The sequence below is a fragment of the Palaemon carinicauda genome, chromosome 22, assembly GCF_036898095.1.
Source record: "Palaemon carinicauda isolate YSFRI2023 chromosome 22, ASM3689809v2, whole genome shotgun sequence".
In the NCBI taxonomy this organism is placed as follows: Eukaryota; Metazoa; Arthropoda; class Malacostraca; order Decapoda; family Palaemonidae; genus Palaemon; species Palaemon carinicauda.
Genome location: NC_090746.1, coordinates 67,438,660 through 67,458,773, shown reverse-complemented (window position 1 = coordinate 67,458,773; position 20,114 = coordinate 67,438,660). Strand labels below are relative to the sequence as shown.

The 20,114-nt window shown below is 35.3% G+C and overlaps 3 protein-coding genes across 3 annotated transcripts; all 3 read right to left on the bottom strand.

Moving 5' to 3' along the window:
• Positions 1-1,625: 1,625 nt before the first annotated feature.
• LOC137615928 (pro-resilin-like) lies at positions 1,626-2,831 on the bottom strand. The gene is made up of 2 exons (XM_068345613.1): positions 2,826-2,831; positions 1,626-2,030 (listed from the first exon to the last, which is right to left on the bottom strand). Exons 1-2 carry the CDS (start codon positions 2,829-2,831, stop codon positions 1,626-1,628), a joined length of 411 nt encoding a protein of 136 aa, XP_068201714.1.
• Positions 2,832-7,416: 4,585 nt separating this feature from the next.
• LOC137615927 (pro-resilin-like) lies at positions 7,417-8,911 on the bottom strand. The gene is made up of 2 exons (XM_068345612.1): positions 8,906-8,911; positions 7,417-7,821 (listed from the first exon to the last, which is right to left on the bottom strand). The coding sequence occupies exons 1-2, from the start codon at positions 8,909-8,911 to the stop codon at positions 7,417-7,419; spliced, it is 411 nt and encodes a 136-aa protein (XP_068201713.1).
• A 3,699-nt stretch (positions 8,912-12,610) lies between these two features.
• On the bottom strand, positions 12,611-14,410 carry LOC137615926 (pro-resilin-like). Its single transcript, XM_068345611.1, has 2 exons — positions 14,405-14,410; positions 12,611-13,015 (listed from the first exon to the last, which is right to left on the bottom strand). Exons 1-2 carry the CDS (start codon positions 14,408-14,410, stop codon positions 12,611-12,613), a joined length of 411 nt encoding a protein of 136 aa, XP_068201712.1.
• Positions 14,411-20,114: the final 5,704 nt, after the last annotated feature.

The following is a 20,114-nucleotide window of genomic DNA, read 5'->3' as shown; positions in this document are numbered from 1 at the left end:
TGGGGTGGTGGAGGATTACACTGGATTGGTAACAGGAAATTAGCTGACCTAGAGTTTGCTGATGACGCTATCCTTAATAGCAGAACACCACAGGACGTGCAAAGCTTGCTCAAGATAAATGGAAGAAAGACAGAAATGATGAGAAGGGAATATGCAATGGAAGATGAAATATCACTGAAAGGAGAAATAAGTAATGAAATAGAATCACTTGAATGTTTAGGAACTTATATCTCCAATACACTGTCTTTAGAATTAAAGTTCAATGAAAGATGGACAAAAGCAAATGAGACAATAGCTAGATTAAGCTCCTTCTAAACCAAGTAAGACCTTGGGAAGTAAGGCACTGGTCGGTGATGTCTAAGGCTGGAATATGTTTTCAATTGGTTATACTTACGTTTTCTATTCATCAACTGTCCTCAATGGTCTTTAAACCTCTCTAATTCCTAACACTTTCCAATAAGCTAATCGCCAATGGAAAGAAAATTGGTTTCATCAGGAAAAGGAAAACTAATAAAGCAGCAAAAGGATCAAGTTTTCAAAGGGGAAAGATTGAACATTTTGTCATGTTTTGCTTTTGAATGAATCAAGAGAATGAAAGTATAGATTTTGATTGGGAAATTAATCGACGTAGAATTGCAAACTGAAAATGTAAACAATCTGCGAAAAGAAGAATCAAATGACCTTTCAACTGCTGCAAAGGTCAAAGGTCAGGGAAATTAATTTGAAAATAGGCGAATATTTTCCTTGGCTGGGATCATTAAAGGATTTTCACGCCTGAAATATTGTATCTAAAAAAAAAAATAAAAAAACTTTCCTTTTTATCAAGTTGTAAAGGTAGACTTAGAAGGAATCTCTTAAAGTTTTTGAAAAATCAATCTTAATTTTTTCCTACTTAATTTCTTTCTATCAGAATAAGGGAAACCACAACAGAGGGAACCAATAATGATTCAATATATTCTTAGTATTATCAAAATAGATATTATACGTAGGTCAGTGTAACATTGGCAGTAGTAAGGCCAGTTTTCTGAACATAATAAACTAATATGTCCATGCTTTTCTCAGCAAACATGGTGAAATATGAACTCTTAATCTATAGTTTTTGGTAGATTTTTTTTTCATCGATTTTTCAAAATAATATCATGTTACTTATATAACTCCTCTCCTCTCCACCTTCGTCTTTACATATTTGCTTCCTCAAAAAGTATAATTTATTGACAAAACCGAAAGTCATAAAAAGGGATTTTCCTACGTGAAAACAAGAACTGAATTCATGATGGAACTTTCATATATTACCGGGAGATCGGAAGTAAAGACATTTCTTTTTCATTTGGTATAAAAATTTATTCAATCAGTAACAAAAACAAAACAATATTTGTAGAAAAGATAAAAAAAAACATTCAACAACAATATTGACAACTCTAACAAAAGGTTCTTCGTCTTTGGGAAATGAGTAAGATTTGGCACCTGGAAAGTGTAACCACTTCCTCTTTGCTCAATAACATTCCTCTGAGATTGTTGGTCCTTTTTGGAACATTTGACCGGAGAGAAATGAAGAGAAAGAGAGACAACATAAAAAGGAAAAGACAAGTAGACTGGAAGATGATAATGTCATTAGAAGAAATCCCTCATTTTCCTGCTGGGGTGTTGTAGAGTTGTGAAGGGGTAGCTAAAGCTGATTGTCCTCCCAAGGGAGTGTTGAACAGCTGGCTAGGGGCAGCAGGCTGAGGGTAGACGGCCTGTCCTTGGAAGCTGTAGGTTGGATGGAATCCTGTCTCGTCGGCGTAGTAGTTGACGATCATCACTCGGGTGTCGGGCAGCTGGACGTAGTAGGTTCCTGTCGTCTGAGGGCCCTGGCGGTTCTCCTGATGGCCGTATTGGACGGGGTTGCTCAGAAGGTCGAAGGCGTCGACGGCATAGCTGAAGCTGTAGGCGGCAGGGGCGGGCGTCGTTGGGACGTCGTAGTTATATCCTTGAGGGGCGCCATTGCAGGTGCCTACTAGGAGGGCGGCGACGAAGGAAATGGCGGTGATCTGCCCGTGGAAGACGAGATGTGAATATCAACAAAGTGTCTTTTGCAAGGATCACAATCAATAATAACAGCGAATACAAGAAATGCAAAATCAATGGGCCTACTTGTGCAAAGTTAAATCGAAAGTATGAAATTTGCTAAGAAGAGAAGCCATTCACAGACTTTCTAGCCACTGGCTTGAATTGAAAGGCAAACAACTGGACCAAGTTTTGGGAGTGATTCCTTTCCCTCAGAATTTCCAGGTTTTCAGGGGAAAGTTAAATTCTTCACTAATATCTAATCTTACTGTTTGGCCAGCATACAGTCAATTTTGGATATAGCAATAATTAATTTACAACACAATAATTAGCTTCAAAATTAGGCCAATTGAATCTATTTATTTTTTTTAGATAGACAAATCCACAAGGTGTACTTCGGTTTAACTTCTTCTATGACAAAAGGGAAAGGCTTACTTAAAATTTAGACCTTGAAAGTGAATCGTAAAATATCTAAAAATTACTTCATTTAGAATTTTGCATTTTTAAATTCGAAAGAAATCGTAAAATATTTTTTCAAAATTACATCATTCAAAATTTTGTAAAGATGATTTTGAGATAAAAAGATTTCTCTTATCCCGCATTGCAAATCCGGAAAAGCAATTCAAATTGAAAGTCATTGTAAAACCCAGATGAGAAAATGAATCGACCAACACCACTCTTGACTCGTCCAAATCAGACATTTTCAAGAAAGAAGAAATTCACACAAAGGAGGAATTCGAGCCTTTGAAAAATGGTCTCCTCCTTTAGTCTCTGTTTACCTTCATGTCTGGGACGTGTCTGGGGCTTGACTGTGACCTGAGAGGGTATGGTCCCTTCTATATATACCATACGTCCATTCACCATCGCCTCAGCATCGCCATAAAGTAAGAACATTCACGTCATGTCGAATCTCTCTCTCTCTCTCTCTCTCTCTCTCTCTCTCTCTCTCTCTCTCTCTCTCTCTCTCTCTCTCAAACTCCGTGAATTAGCAATATCGCTAATTTTATCACCTCTTAACATTTTAACATCAACGGGGATTTTATTTTTGTTGCTATATGAATAAAGATTTTACTGGAAAAGAACATTTATCAAAACAAGATATCAGATTTTGAAATTTGAAAAGAAAAACTTTCGAAATGAAATAATTTACTTCATCAATTAAAAAGATTTTCAGAAAGATATTTCTTCTCTGAAATAATTATCATCAAGTATTAGCATACGAAATAGACGAGACTTGAAGATCTGAAAATATTGATCAGATAATCTGTGCTGAAATTATTCATGGCATGGTCCGTGATTAGCTTATATATAATTCACATACACACACACACACAAACACACACACACACATATATATATATATATATATATATATATATATATACTGTATACATATATACACACACAAACACACGCATATGTATATATATATATATATATATATATATATATGTGTGTGTGTATATATATACATATATATATATATATATATGTATATATATGTATACAGTATATATATATATATATATATATATATATATATATATATGTGTGTGTGTGTGTGTGTGTGTGTGTGTGTGTGTATACGTGTGTTTGTGGGTGTATGTACTTACACATATATGTAAATACACATATATATATATATATATATATATACATATATATATATATATGTATATATATATATGTGTGTGTGTGTAGAGGTATATAGATATATATATATATATATATATATATATATATATACATATATATATATATACATACATATATATATATATATATATATATATATATATATATATGTGTGTGTGTGTGTGTGTGTCTTTCTGTATACATATACCCACAAACATATATTTACTACTACTACTACTACTACTACTACTACTACTGCTATTACTACTACTATTACTACTACTGCTACTACTACTACTACTAGCCAAGTTACAAATATTTTTGATGAAGCTGAATGCTACTGTAATGGTCAAGAAATCCTCTTATCCCATTATTTCCAAAAAGATCTTATTTATAATCTAAGCCTTGAAATCCGAAGAGAAAAGAAGGGAGAAACTATTACTCGATAAGACATTCATGTATGTAAGTAAATGTGTATTTTCACGTCTTATCTGTGACAAAATATTGAGCAAAAAAGTCTAACCTCATAGGCATCAATTTCTCTATATCAAATACATTAAGAAAATTTTTCAAACGAGAGATTTGAAATACTTCTAAAGAAATTCTCCTGCATGATTAATAATCCTGTTCTCCTCCTTAAGTGGGAATCGAACCCTCGCTACTCAGATGCCTGAAGTTTTATTATTATTATTATTATTATTATTATTATTATTATTATTATTATTATTATTATTATTATTATTATTATTATTATATGTCGTTCAACAATGTGTAGAATATAATAAAATCCATCTTTGATGGCATTTGTAGATTATGAAAAAACTTTGATAGTGTGCACCGGCGCCAGTTTTGTGGAGTCCTGCGTTATTATGGAATTCCTCTTAAATACGTAAATATGAATAAGTCTGTTCATGAGCATAGTAAGTGCAAAGTTAATGTTAGTGGAGTCCTACCAAATGAATTTCCAGTGAACACTGGAGTGTTCCAAGGGAATGTTTTGTCACCTATGTTATTTGTCCGCCTCATGGAGTTTGCAATACATAGAAAAGTTTGGGATGGTAGAAAAGGATTGCACTGGATTGGTAACAGGAAATTAGCTGACCTAGAGTATGCTGATGACGCTATCCTTATTAGCAGAACCCCACAGGACTTGCAAAGCTTGCTTACCAGAATGCAGGAAATATCACATAAGGTTGGGCTCAAGATAAATAGAAGGACAGATGATGAGATATGGAATATGCAATGTTAGATGAAATATCATTGGAAGGACAAAAGATTAATGAGGTGGAATCATTTAAATGTATAGGAACTATGATCTCCAATAGTGTCTTTAGAATTAGAGTTTAATGAAGGATCGATAAAAGCACATCAGACATTGGCTAGGTTAAGTAAAATTTAGAAATCAAATCACCTGAAATTAAGAATAAAATTCAGGTTATATATCAGTTAAGTGAAATCGGTGTTACTGTATGGACACGAGTCGTGGTATGACAGTGAAATAGTATCCAATAGATTTTTGTAGATTTTAGAACAAAGCCCTCAGAAGAGTATTGGGAGTTAAATGGTAGGACAATATTAGAAATGAGACTCTAAGAGAGATTACTCTAGAGCCATATGTGGATGAGATCATGGTTAGGGGTAGATGGAGATGGTTTGGGCATACTCTTCGCACTCCCCAAGAGAGATTAGTTCACCAAACTTTCAACTGGGCTCCACAAAGCACTAGAAGAGGTGGAAGCCCCAGGCTTACATAGCTGAAGATTATGAAGCATGAAGTGGGATATGACGACTGGAGAAGCATTGATTTAAAAGCTCAAGATAGAGACGACTGGTGAAATCTAACCGAGGTTCTTTGCTACAATAGGCGTAGTAGATGTTGATGATGATGATTATTACTTCCGTGAAGGTGGTTATAAAATCAAGTCGTTTTATTTATCTATTTGTCTGTGTGTCTGTCTTTGGACAAGACTATGTCAAAACAACTCAACGGATTTTGACGAAATTATCAAATCAGTTGAATCTTAGGGCAAGGAAGACCACATTAAATGTTAGAGATGATCCGGATCAAGATCACAATTCTGGATCAACATTGCACTTTTGACCATATACAGTCAGCATATGAAAGGGGGTGTGCTGTCCGTAGACTTTAGTTATTATTATTATTATTATTATTATTATTATTATTATTATTAAAAGGGGATATTTACAATCTCAATGAATCAAGCTCGACCAATAGGGTTGGCCATTAAAAATCCTTTTTCCCAAAGATAGAATTAACCTATTCTCTTTTCCTGGTGACTTAATTTCAAGCATTCAAAGGTTTAAAGTTCCTAAATGGACTGCAAAGGCGAGAGACATGTCAGTACCTGATGTTCGGACCTACACAAACATGTTATCATCGTCCAAGCTCCTTGTAAACCAAGTAGGACCTTGGGAAGCAAGGCACTGGTTAGTGATGTCTAAGGCTGGAATATGTTTTCAATTGGTTATACTTACGTTTTCTATTTACCAACTGTCCTCAATGGTCTTTAAACCTCTCTAATTCCTAACACTTTCCAATAAGCTAATCGCCAAGGGAAAGAAAATTGGTTTCATCAGGAAAAGGAAAACTAATAAAGCAGCAAAAGGATCAAGTTTTCAAAGGGGAAAGATTGAACATTTTGTCATGTTTTACTTTTGAATGAATCAAGAGAATGAAAGTATAGATTTTGATTGGGAAATTAATCGACGTAGAATTGCAAACTGAAAATGTAAACAATCTGCGAAAAGAAGAATCAAATGACCTTTCAACTGCTGCAAAGGTCAAAGGTCAGTAAAATTAATTTGAAAATAGGCGAACTTTTACCTTGGTTGTGATCATTGAAGTATTTTCACGCCTGAAATATTGTATCTAAAAAAAAAAAAAAAAAAAAAAAACTTTCCTTTCTATCAAGTTGTAAAGGTAGACTTAGAAGGAATCTCTTAAAGTTTTTGAAAAATCAATCTTAATTTTTTCCTACTTAATTTCTTTCTGTCAGAATAAGGGATACCACAACAGAGGGAACCAATAATGATTCAATATATTCTTAGCATTATTATCAAAATAGGTATTATATGTAGGTCAGTGTAACATTGGCAGTAGTAAGGCCAGTTTTCTGAACATAATAAACTAATATGTCCATGCTTTTCTGAGCAAACATGGTGAAATATGAACTCTTAATTTATAGTTTTTGGTAGATTTTTTTTTCATCGATTTTTCAAAATAATATCATGTTACTTATATAACTCCTCTCCTCTCCACCTTCGTCTTTATATATTTGCTTCCTCAAAAAGTATAATTTATTGACAAAACCGAAAGTCATAAAAAGGGATTTTCCTACGTGAAAACAAGAACTGAATTCATGATGGAACTTTCATATATTACCGGGAGATCGGAAGTAAAGACTTTTCTTTTTCATTTGGTATAAAAATTTATTCAATCAGTAACAAAAACAAAACAATATTTGTAGAAAAGATAAAAAAAAACATTCAACAACAATATTGACAACTCTAACAAAAGGTTCTTCGTCTTTGGGAAATGAGTAAGATTTGGCACCTGGAAAGTGTAACCACTTCCTCTTTGCTCAATAACATTCCTCTGAGATTGTTGGTCCTTTTTGGAACATTTGGCCGGAGAGAAATGAAGAGAAAGAGAGACAACATAAAAAGGAAAAGATAAGTAGACTGGAAGATGATAATGTCATTAGAAGAAATCCCTCATTTTCCTGCTGGGGTGTTGTAGAGTTGTGAAGGGGTAGCTAAAGCTGCTTGTCCTCCCAAGGGAGTGTTGAACAGCTGGCTAGGGGCAGCAGGCTGAGGGTAGACGGCCTGTCCTTGGAAGCTGTAGGTCGGATGGAATCCTGTCTCGTCGGCGTAGTAGTTGACGATCATAACTCGGGTGTCGGGCAGCTGGACGTAGTAGGTTCCTGTCGTCTGAGGGCCCTGGCGGTTCTCCTGATGGCCATATTGGACGGGGTTGCTCAGAAGGTCGAAGGCGTCGACGGCATAGCTGAAGCTGTAGGCGGCAGGGGCTGGTGCCGTTGGGACGTCGTAGTTATATCCTTGAGGGGCGGCATGGCTGGTACTCACCACGAGGGCGGCGACGAAGGAAATGGAGGTGATCTGCCCGTGGAAGATGAGAAGTGAATTTTAACAAAATGTCTTTTGCAACAAACAGGGACGACAATGAAAGCGAATATCTAGATATGGGAAGTCATTGGCCTACTTGTATAAAGTTAAATCGAAAGCATGACATTTGCTCAGAAGAGAAACCATCCATAGACGTTCTAACCACTAGGTTGAGGAATTGAAAGGGGAGCAACTGGACCAAGTTTTGGAAGTAATTCCTTTCCCTCAGGATTTCCAGGTTTTCAGGTGAGAGGGAAATTCTTTATAAATATCTAATCTCACTGTTTGGCCAGCATACAATCAATTTTGGATATAGCAATAATTCATTCACTAAGAAATAATTAGCTTCACAATTTGGCCAATTTAATTTTTTCTTAAGAAATAGACAAATCCGCAAAGCGTACTTCGGTTGAACTTGTTCTATGAAAAAAGCGTAAATTGTCTAGAACTGGTTTTCCTTTCGCCAATTGAGGGCAACTGGGCCAACTTCTATCTCATATACGTAGTCTGTTTTTTTTAACCACAGACTAAAAACAAACAAACAAAGAGTTGATGAATGTCTTAAAAGGGAAGAATCTGGATATCGTTAATGAACTACTTTTATCAATCTATTCCTTTTTAATCTTTTTTTTTTTCCTTTTGATTTTTTAGTGATGCCAAACTTACTATTAATTCTCCCCAGTGTATTAGATGAATTTTGAAACTAAAAGGAAAGTGTAAAGACATTTTTAAAAAATACCTCTCTTAAAATTTTGAACTTGAGAGAAATTGAAAGATATTTAAAAAGATACCTTAATTAAGATTTTGCATTTAGAAACGTAAAATATTTTAGAAATTTCATCACTTAAAATTTTGCAAAGAATATATTGAGATCAAAAAAAGATTTCTTTTATCCCGCATTGCAAATCCACAAAAAGTAATTCAAATTGAAAGTCATTGTAAAACCCAGATGAGAAAATGAATCGACCAACACCACTCTTGACTCGTCCAAATCAGCCATTTTCAAGAAAGCAGAAATTCACACAAAGGAGGAATTCGAGCCTTTGAAAAATGGTCTCCCCCTTTAGTCTCTGTTTACCTTCATGTCTGGGACGTGTCTGGGGCTTGACTGTGACCTGAGAGGGTATGGTCCCTTCTATATATACCATACGTCCATTCACCATCGCCTCAGCATCGCCATAAAGTAAGAGCATTCACGTCTTGTCGAAACTCTCTCTCTCTCTCTCTCTCTCTCTCTCTCTCTCTCTCTCTCTCTCTCTCTCTCTCTCTCTCTCTCTCTCTCATGAATAATTCACAATTTCATCACCTTTTATTAATATTAATATGGATCTTATTTTTGCTATTATATGAAAAAAGATTTTTACTGAAAAAAGAACATTTGTCAAAACAAGACATCAAGATTTAAAAAGGAAAGAAACGGAAAATTTTGGAAATAAAATAATTGATTTAATTAATTAAAGAGATTTTCAGAAAGATATTTCTTCTCCATTGAGATAATTACCATCAAGTATTAGCACACGAATTAGAAGTGACTTGAAGATATGAAAATATTGATCTTAAGTGTCACCTCAATTTTACAGTTGCCAGGCAATCTTTGATAATAATATTCAGTGCATAGTTCATTATTGGCCCACATTTAATTTACATACACATTCACGCACACGCACACACACACACACACACACACACATATATATACATATATATATATATATATATATATATATATATATATATATTTATATATATATATATATATATATATATATATATACATATATATATATGCATATATATATATATATAGCCTATATGTGTGTGTGTATATATATATATATATATATATATATATATATATATATATATATATATATATATATGTGTGTGTGTGTGTGTTTATTTGTGGATGTATGTATATTCACACACACACACACACACACACACACACATATATATATATATATATATATATATATATATATATATATATATATATATATATATATATACTAAAATGTATGGATCCCTGGTCTGGGCACTAACAAAATATATTATACGATTATGACTCCCAAAGTCTGGGCATTAAAAAATATACTACTCTATGGCTCGTGATTGGGAACCATTCATATAATATACAGTATATACTACAACTGGACAACTGGCAAGTTAATTAACTTCTCGAATTTCGAAATTACCTTGTTTGCTTTTACTTTAAAATTGTTACACTTTAAAACATTAATACCCGAATTCTGAGACCGTTGAATAACTCCCAGACAGCAATATATCAAACACTGAATATCCACACGTTTCTTAAGCACACCCAAAACTAAACTGGGTAGTAACTCTTACGTATTATTAACACTTATGTAACTCTCGCTGTGGTTCTTAACAGGAATCGAACTGAAATATGGTCCTAAATAGTGATGATTGGAATAATATACTCCTTACAAAAATAAACATATTCTATATAAATTACAATACTTTGAAAGAATTTACACAATGATAAATTAATTCAATGGAAAAAATAAAATCTGAACGAAACGTAGAATAAGACAAAAATGTTACGATCTGAAATTATATAACTTGACTTGATCTATTATATCTAAATAAATCTTAAGCTAAGAAAAGGGATGATACAATGAAAATAATACAAATGCTTGAAATAATTATGAAATAATACAATGTTTAAGTTTAACTTTCAATGAATAATAGTTAACCAGATCACTTTATAAACATATCCTGTTTACAGGGCCGTTTACAAAAAAACGTTATACAATACCAACACTCATCCTAGTACAATGAATTCAATATTCAACTTTTAGTCTTGCGTGACCCACGATTTGCTTTGGGGCACAGTCACTTAGGAGAGGACACATTAAAACGCGCTGAACACTTTCGAATACACTGGGTTACAGGCGTGAATGAGAGAAAGACGGGGGAAGGAGGCTATCTTATGGCTGCAGTTTTAACTTGACCTCTATGCATGTCTGTCTCTGACCCAATCTTGGGTCCATATATATGAAACTTGACGAATTCCAGAAGGTTCCAACTTGTTTGACAAGCGTTGGGGTTGTACCAAACGTCAAAGTTGCCAAATATTACTCTCCCACTCGCTATGTACGCTACGCCAGACGGCTCTCTCAGTCAGCTAGCTCCGCCTACCCATTGTCCCCGAAATAAAAAAAAGATAACATCCTCTCACCGGCTATTCTCGAAATTTCGAAAAAATGTGGTAAAGAACATTCCAAAGCACTTATCACTGAACATTCTCTCTCTAACGTGACACAATACATCATAAAATATAAATGAACAATATGTAAGTCCTTCTTCCTATATCGCATGAATCCTACAACACTTTCAAATAGACAAAGTAAGGCTTCATAGCAAACATACGTAAAATAAAAAGTTAATTCTTTAAAAAGAAAATACATAAATTACATATTTTAACTTGAATAAAAAGTGCAATGAAATTCACAATGAAAGTCTTACGTAATTTACATAAAATACTTATAATTGCATGAGAGGGGCTAATTTTACGGGCTGGGTATCATCTCTCCAATGCACAAATGAAAACAATTTCTGAAATATAAATAATATTATCAATAATCTACGATATTTACTCTACACTAGACCAGCTTCGTAAGAATACACACACACACACACACACACATATATATATATATATATATATATATATATGTATATATATATATATATATATATATATCTATATATATATAAAGTATATATATATATATATATATAAATTATATATATATGTATATATATATATATATATATATATATATATATAATTTTATATATCTGGGTCTATACATACACCCACAAACATATTACTACTACTACTACTACTACTACTGCTACTACTACTAGCCGATTTACAAAAATGATTGAAAAACCCGAATGCTCCAAACCTATATATACTATATATACCAATTTTCATGTTGCTAAGCCTTATTTACTGTAATGATCAAGAAATCTTCTTATCCCATTATTTCCGAATAGATCTTATTTATAATCTAAGCCTTGAAATCCGAAGAGAAAAGAAGGGATAAACTATTACTCGATAAGACATTCATGTATGTAAGTAAATGTGTATTTTCACGTCTTATTTGTGACAAACTATTGAGCAAAAAAGTCTACACTCATAGGCATCAATTTCTCTTTATCAAATACATTAAAGAAATTTTTCAAACGAGAGACTTGGAATACGTCTAAACAAATTCTCCTACAGGATTAATAATCCTGTTCTCCTCCTTTAGTGGAATTCGAACCCTCGCTACTTATATAACTCGTCACCTCTCCACCTTCGTCTGGATATATTTGTTTTGTCATAAAATTAATTTTCTTGACAAAATCGAGTCATAAAAAGGGGATAATTCTCCGTGAAAACAAGAATTGAATTCATGATGCGACTTTCATATTTTACATGGAGATCAGAAGTAAATAGAAGATTTTTTTTTTCATTTGTAATAAAAATTTATTCAATCAGTAACAAAAACAAAACAATATTTGTAGAAAAGATAAAAAAACATTCAACAACAATATTGCCAACTCGCACAGAAGGTTCTTCGTCTTTGGGAAATGAGTAAGATTTGGCACCTGGAAAGTGTAACCACTTCCTCTTTGCTCGATAACATTCCACTGAGATTGTTGGTCCTTTTTGGAACATTTGACCGGAGAGAAATGAAGAAATGAGAGATAACATAAAAAGGAAAAGATAAGTAGACTGGAAGATGATAATGTCATTAGAAGAAATCCCTCATTTTCCTGCTGGGGTGTTGTAGAGTTGTGAAGGGGTAGCTAAAGCTGCTTGTCCTCCCAAGGGAGTGTTGAACAGCTGGCTAGGGGCAGCAGGCTGAGGGTAGACGGCCTGTCCTTGGAAGCTGTAGGTCGGATGGAATCCTGTCTCGTCGGCGTAGTAGTTGACGATCATAACTCGGGTGTCGGGCAGCTGGACGTAGTAGGTTCCTGTCGTCTGAGGGCCCTGGCGGTTCTCCTGATGGCCATATTGGACGGGGTTGCTCAGAAGGTCGAAGGCGTCGACGGCATAGCTGAAGCTGTAGGCGGCAGGGGCGGGCGTCAATGGGACGTCGTAGTTATATCCTTGAGGGGCGGCATGGCAGGTGCTCACTAGGAGGGCGGCGACGAAGGAAATGGCGGTGATCTGCCCGTGGAAGACGAGATGTGAATTTTCAAAAAAAAAAAAAAAAAAAAAAAAAAATTTCTTTAGCAAGAAACAGGAATAACAATAAAATCAAGTAACTATAAATGCGAAATCAATAGGCCTATTTGTGTAGTTAGATTGAAAGCATGACATTTGCTAAGAAGCGAATCCATTAAGAGAATTTCTATGCACTGACTTGATGCCAATTGAGAGAAGATGAACGAAGAGGACTAAGTTTTGGAAATGATTTCTTTCGGTCAGAAGTTCAAGGCTTTCAGTTTGGGCAGCATACAGTCAGGGGCCCAACAAAAGATGGGGCCTATGTAACACTTTTCTTATTTAGTGTTAAATTTGAAAACTATAGAGAACATGAAATATACTGGATGGGTCCTTGGAACATGTGGAGGGGCCTAAAGAGACTCGAAGCCTAGCATTTCATAGTCTAAGCTAGATATAGAAATTGTTCATTTATTACGAAATACTTAGCTTCAAAAGTTGGTCGAATTTACAAAAGTTTTAGAAATACCTAAATCCTTAAGACCTACTCTGATTGAACTGGTTCTATTTCAAAAGGGTAACATGTCTGAAACTGGTTTTTTTTTTTTCACCAATTGACGGCAACTGGGGCCAACTTCTATCTCATATGCGTAGTCCGTTTCTTTAACCAGAGACTAAAAACAAAATGCTGGTTATTGTTACTAACCCAGAGTTGATGAATGTCTTAAATGAAAAGAATCTGGATATCGTTAATGAACCACTATTAATAATCTATTCCTTTTTAATCTTTTCTTCTTTAGATTTTGTAGTGGTGCCAAACGTACTGTTAATTCTTCCCAGGGAATTAGATGAATTTTGAAAATAAAAAGAAAGCGTAAAGGCATTTGTAAAAATACCTCACTTAGAATTTGGAACTTGAAAGATGAAGTAAGATATTAAAGAAATACTTCATATAAGATTTTGTATTTTGAAACTTGAAAAAAATAGTAAAGTATAAAATATAGAAAAAAATTATATCACTTAAAATTTTGTAAAGAAGATTCTAAGATCAAAAGAGGATTTAGCCTATTGCAAATCAACGAACGAAACTCAAATTGAAAGTCACTGTATAACCCAGATGAAAAAAAATGAATCGACCAAGACAATGATAATTTTAGTAATCTTAATAATAATAATCATTTAGATAATAATAATCCTTTTAATAATTTCAAAAATGATAACCATTTAATAATGATAATAATAATTTCAATTATTTTAGTAATAATAATCATTTTAATGATAATAAAAAAATAATTTTAATACTCTTAATAATAATACTCGTAAAAGCAGATATTCACAGAAAGAAGGAATTCGAGTTTTGCAAAATGGTCTCCACATTTAGTCTCTGCTTACCTTCATGTCTGGGACGTGTTTGGGGCTTGACTGTGACCTGAGAGGGTATGGTCCCTTCTATATATACCAACGTCCATTCACCATCGCCTCGGCAAGGCCATAAAGTAAGAACATTCACGTCTTGTCGAATCTCTCTCTCTCTCTCTCTCTCTCTCTCTCTCTCTCTCTCTCTCTCTCTACTAAGCACGTAAGCTTGAAATGAATCTGTGTTGGAGTGGATGACCTTTGATATTCCAACATCATTATGGTTATTTTTGTTGTTGTTGTTGTCACTCTTCTAAATGGTAAAACGTTCATACGATACATGTTTGAAAAGTCACTATTATATAAAGCAAACTTTAAAAGAAGACCCGTTTAACTTGCAAAGCAAGCCTTAAAAGAACAGACCCATTGTGTATAAAACAGACGAGGAAACAAAAAATGAATAACAAGGAAAGTACCTGGAAAAAAATTTATATATATATATACTTCGTAATCAACATTCCAAGTTAGGAAAATATTTGACGACTACTTTCCAATTTCTTGGTATAGGTAGTAGGTTGACCAGGGCACCAGCCACCCGTTGAGATACTACCGCTAGAGAGTTATGGGGTCCTTTGACTGGCCAAACAGTACTATATTGCATCCTTCTCTCTGGTTATGATCCATTTTCCCTTTGCATACATATACACAGAATAGTTTGGCCTATTTCTTATTTCTTATACTCCTCTGTCCTCATACACCTGACAAACACTGAGATTACCAAACAAATTTTCTTCTCTCAATGGGTTAACTATTGCACTGTAATTATTCCGTGGCTACTTTCCCCTTGGTAAGGGTAGAAGAGACTCTTTAGCTATGGTAAGCAGCTCTTCTAGGAGAAGGACATTCCAAAATCAAACCATTGTTCTCTTGTCTTGGGTAGTACCATAGCCTTTGTACCATGGTCTTCCCCTCTCTTGGATTAGAGTTCTCTTGCTTCAGGGTACACTCGGTCATACTATTTTATCTTATTTCTTTTCCTCTAGTTTTGTTAAAATATTTATAGTTTATTTAGGAAATATTTATTCTAATGTTGTTACTGTTCTGAAAATATTCTATTTTTCCTTGTTTCCTTTACTCACTGGGCTATTTTCCCTGTTGGAGCCCATGGGCTTATAGCATCCTGCTTTTCCAACTAAGGTTGTAGCTTGGCAAGTAATAATAATAATAATAACAATAATAGACACCATTTCCATTAGCAGTATATCCTCTTATTAACGTATACATGTATGTATATATACTTATTCTTACTGCAGGTATATGTATGTAAGTATATACGCATGAACTGACATACGCAAATACGTGGTTTCCAATATGTAAACGTGTATTACCAAGTGAAGCATACTGTCAGCATGAGTACAACTATCTATGCACATGTAATTCATTTATGTGTACAGAATGCGGATATGTGGTTCTTGATCAGAAGGATAAAAAGCAACGCATGTATTGGAAACTAAGACAGACAAAATAAGACGCTAATAAACAAATAAATAAGAATGTACGGAGAAATATTCTATAAAAAAAAACTCACAAACAACTATTGTCTGGAAACCATAGACTTATCTATTTTAATCAGCCCAAACCCCGTTTCGAAAGCCATTCTACAACAGACTACAAGTAGCTCTGCCCCATAAAAGAAAAAGGGACTACTTGCTCTCTGCGGTCCTGGAACACTTTCTGTTAGACTGGAAAAAGGCCGTGTCGCTCTTATGGCACACTCTCCATAAATCACTAGCTGGAGAGCCAAAAAAATTTCAATATTTCAAAGATGGACCACAAAGGCAGCCAATTTGAAAGTTTCGTAAAGCATTGGGACAAGTAGATCTTGTAATAATGAAGCCTGAACGCAACCCAACGGGAAATTGCTATCAAGAAGTAAAAAAAAAAATCACAATCACAATACGATAAAGTCCATAGTATTCAGTACCAACGTAAAAATTAAAGAAGACGGCTGAGACCATAGTAAGTGGCCGTGTCTTTATTAGAAGCCAAATATTGCTGATTCCTCCCCCGAACTTTAACGGCATGTTGCAAACGGCAATATGTCCCAAAGTATGTGAATAAGTATGTAAAAGTATTATAAACAGCCGGTGTTATTCACACATTCATACTGATTCGTAACGATTGATAATTGACAACTAGAAGGCATTCATCATCATCTCCTCCTACACCTATTGACGCCAAGGGTCTCGGTTAGATTTCCCCAGTCGTCTCTATCTTTAGATTTTAATTTAATACTTCTCCAACCATCATCTACTTCACGCTTGATAGTCCTCAGCCATGCAGGCCTGGGTCTCCCAACTCTTCTAGAGCCTTGTGGAGCCCAGTTGAAAGTTTGGTGAACTAATCTCTTGGGGAGTGTGAAGGCCATGCCTAAACCATCTCCATCTACCCCTCACAATGATCTCATCCACATATGGCACTCGGGTAATGTCTCTAATAGTTTCATTTTTCATCCTGTCCTGCCATTTAACTCCCAATATTCTTCTGAGGGCTTTGTTCTCAAATCTACAAAGTCTTTTGGATAGTGCTTCATTGACATACCACGTCTCATGTCCATAGAGTAACACCGATCTCATCAAACTGATACATAGCTTGATTTTTATATGTAATTTCAGGCAATTTGATATCCAAATTTGACTTAACCTGGCCATTATCTGAATTTTTTTGTTTTCAATCTTTCATTTAAGCTAAAATTCTAAAGATCCTGTATTAGAGATCATAGTTTGTAAATACTTAAATTATTCCACCTCATTACTCCTTTCTCATTCGTTGAAAACAACTCATTATAAATCATAAAGCCCACTTGTATCATGAAATGTAATTTGAAGAGAAAATGAACTAACAGGATAACCTTATCAACGACTTTTTTCCTATACTGATCTTACAGTATTATCAACAACCTTTTTTTAAAACTGAATTTGCAGCTCGAGTAAATACAGACAGCCTTATCATAAACGATCTTCTTTTTGAAAAATTAATTGACAGCATTACTACCGACCTTTTGGAAAAGAGGATTGGCTGAATTTCCACCAACAAGGAAAAATCTTAGATTTAACTGATCCGCTGAATACTTTTCGTATTAGAAAAAAATTGCAAACAAATTACTTAGTCATTTTAAAAGCGCCATGAATATTGTATATCATCGTCTAACAAATAACAATAAATGTCGCACAAACACTCGCTCAGAGAGGTGCAAAAGAACTTACATCATGATCGGACCCTTGTCAAGACCAAAAACACAAAAAAGTGGAAGTCCGTAAAAACTGGAAATGTCTCGATAGTTGAATATGGATATGAAACAAGAAAGGTGGCAATTAAACGTCGCTGAATGCAAATGAAAACTCTACAACAGACACCTGCATTGCCTTGTGCCAGGATAAAAACGCCAGAGAAAGTAGATTTTTTTTTTTTACAAATCTGTCGATAGATGGGCACTGCAATGCTGCAGATGTTTAAGTCATTCGTTTCTTTGGTTGCTGCAGTCTCACCATCCTTGTGAGCTATGGATGGAGGGTTTGGGGAAGCCTATAGGTCTATCGGTTGAGATATCAGCAGCCATTGCCTGGCCCTCCTTGGTCCTAGCTTGGGTGGAGAGGGGGCTTGGACGCTGATCATATGTATATATGGTCAGTCTCTAGGGCATTGTCCTGCTTGATAGGACAATGTCACTATCCCTTTCCACTGACATTCATGAGCGACCTTTAAGGCTTTAAAAGGCTTCCCTTATGGCCCGGAGATATGTGGTGATTATGAATATAATGATAATTACATTGAATCTGACTAGTATTTGAAAAGCTATTTCAAAGAGTAATGCAACCAGAAGTCATCTGGAATTTTTTTTTTAATACAGGTTGGGATTAATAATCTATTTGTTAAGATTTCGAGACTTTTGTTATATGTCATGTAGAACAGAATCAATTTGCATTTTGTGTTTGATTCACATCTATCATCTTTTGTACGGGATTTATTTCGAAAAGAATTAATCTCTTATTCACAGTGACAAAAAATCATAGTAATTCTCACACTTTCAAATTCGGTAGTTAGCCCAGGAGGAAATGAAATAAGGAAACGGATAGAATAGTGTGCCTGAGTGTAGTCTCAGGTAAGAGAACTCTAACCCAAGACAGTGAAAGACCATGGTACTGAGACTATGGCACTACCCAAGAGGCAAGACTAGAGAGCGCCAAACGCCTCATCCTAAGCTCAAAAGGTCGGTAAGGTGGTAAACTTAACTAGAAACTAGCCAGCTTAAGCTTGTCTTGAACTTACGTTCAAAAGATTGCCAGACAGGTACGTTTCCCACAATCCAGCGGTACTTTGTGTTCATTCTCTTCATAGAGAGAGAGAGAGAGAGAGAGAGAGAGAGAGAGAGAGAGAGAGAGAGAGAGAGAGAGAGAGAGAGAGAGAGAGAGTAGGGATGCGGGCTACTATATTTTAAACAGAATTAACTGGTTCCCACCAAGATTCTAAATCAGCAATTACTTTTTTGTCATCACCTGAACTACCAGGAATTACATTAGACTGATTTCTAGAGAAGAAGGATTAATAGGATATGCCAATCCAGTCCTCACCCTTTGTAGGCTATATGACATCCTTATTTGTCTCTGCCTATAATGTATCTATTGTGTTCGTAATGTTTTATTCATATCTTATTTCATTCATACATTCTTTAATCTTTATACATTTTACTTGTAGCCTATTGGAAACGTCCCTGCCTGGTAATCTATTGGACGGGAGTTCGAAATCCGCTCAAACTCTATAGTTTCTATAGTCCATTTCTTTTAGCGATGCATATTTGCACCGACTCGCGGCGGTGCCCTTTTAGCTCGGAAAAGTTTCCGGATCGCTGATTGGTTGGACAAGATAATTCTAACCAATCAGCGATCAGGAAACTTTTCCGAGCTAAAGGGGCACCGCCGCGGGTCGGTGCAAATATGCATCGCTAAAAGAAATGGACTATAGTATTCAGCAACTTCACCATCAGCAGCAGGTCACTCATGAATGGCAGCGGCAAGGGACAGTTCAATGCCCTAGAGACTGACCATACTACCATTATCATTACTATCTAAGCTACAACCCTAGTTGGAAAAGCAGGATGCTAATAGCCCAATGGATCAAATAGGGAAAATAGCCCAGTGAGGAAAGACAATAAAGAAATAAATAAACTTCTAGAGAAGTTTAGATATATATACATATATGATCATCACCTAAACCCTCTCTCCACCAAAGCTAGGACCAGGGAGGACAAGGCTATGGGTGCTGATGGCTCGAAAGGTAGACCTATAGGCTTCCCATAACCCACATCCTTGGCTCACAAGGATAGTGAGGTTGCAGACACTACCAAAATCTATCGAGCTAGAGCGGATATCAAACCCCAGTCCAGCAGATCGCTAGGCAGGAACGTTTCCAATAGGCTACCACATCCCCCATTTCATGTAGGATACGTCATGATAAACCTACTCCAATATATTTAAGGATGGAAATCTCCTCCAACCTCGCCCCCCCCCCCCTCTCCCTCTGTATGTTAACTTACCCTGACCCCACCTCCTTAACATAACCTGACCGTGACTGTAGTATGCAGTTTCTTAATCATTCGGACGATTGACAAGCAAAATCCAACTGCAATTCTATCCACAATGTTTCTTAGTCCCCTCCTAAGTTTAGTACCACTCTGGGCAAGAGCCCG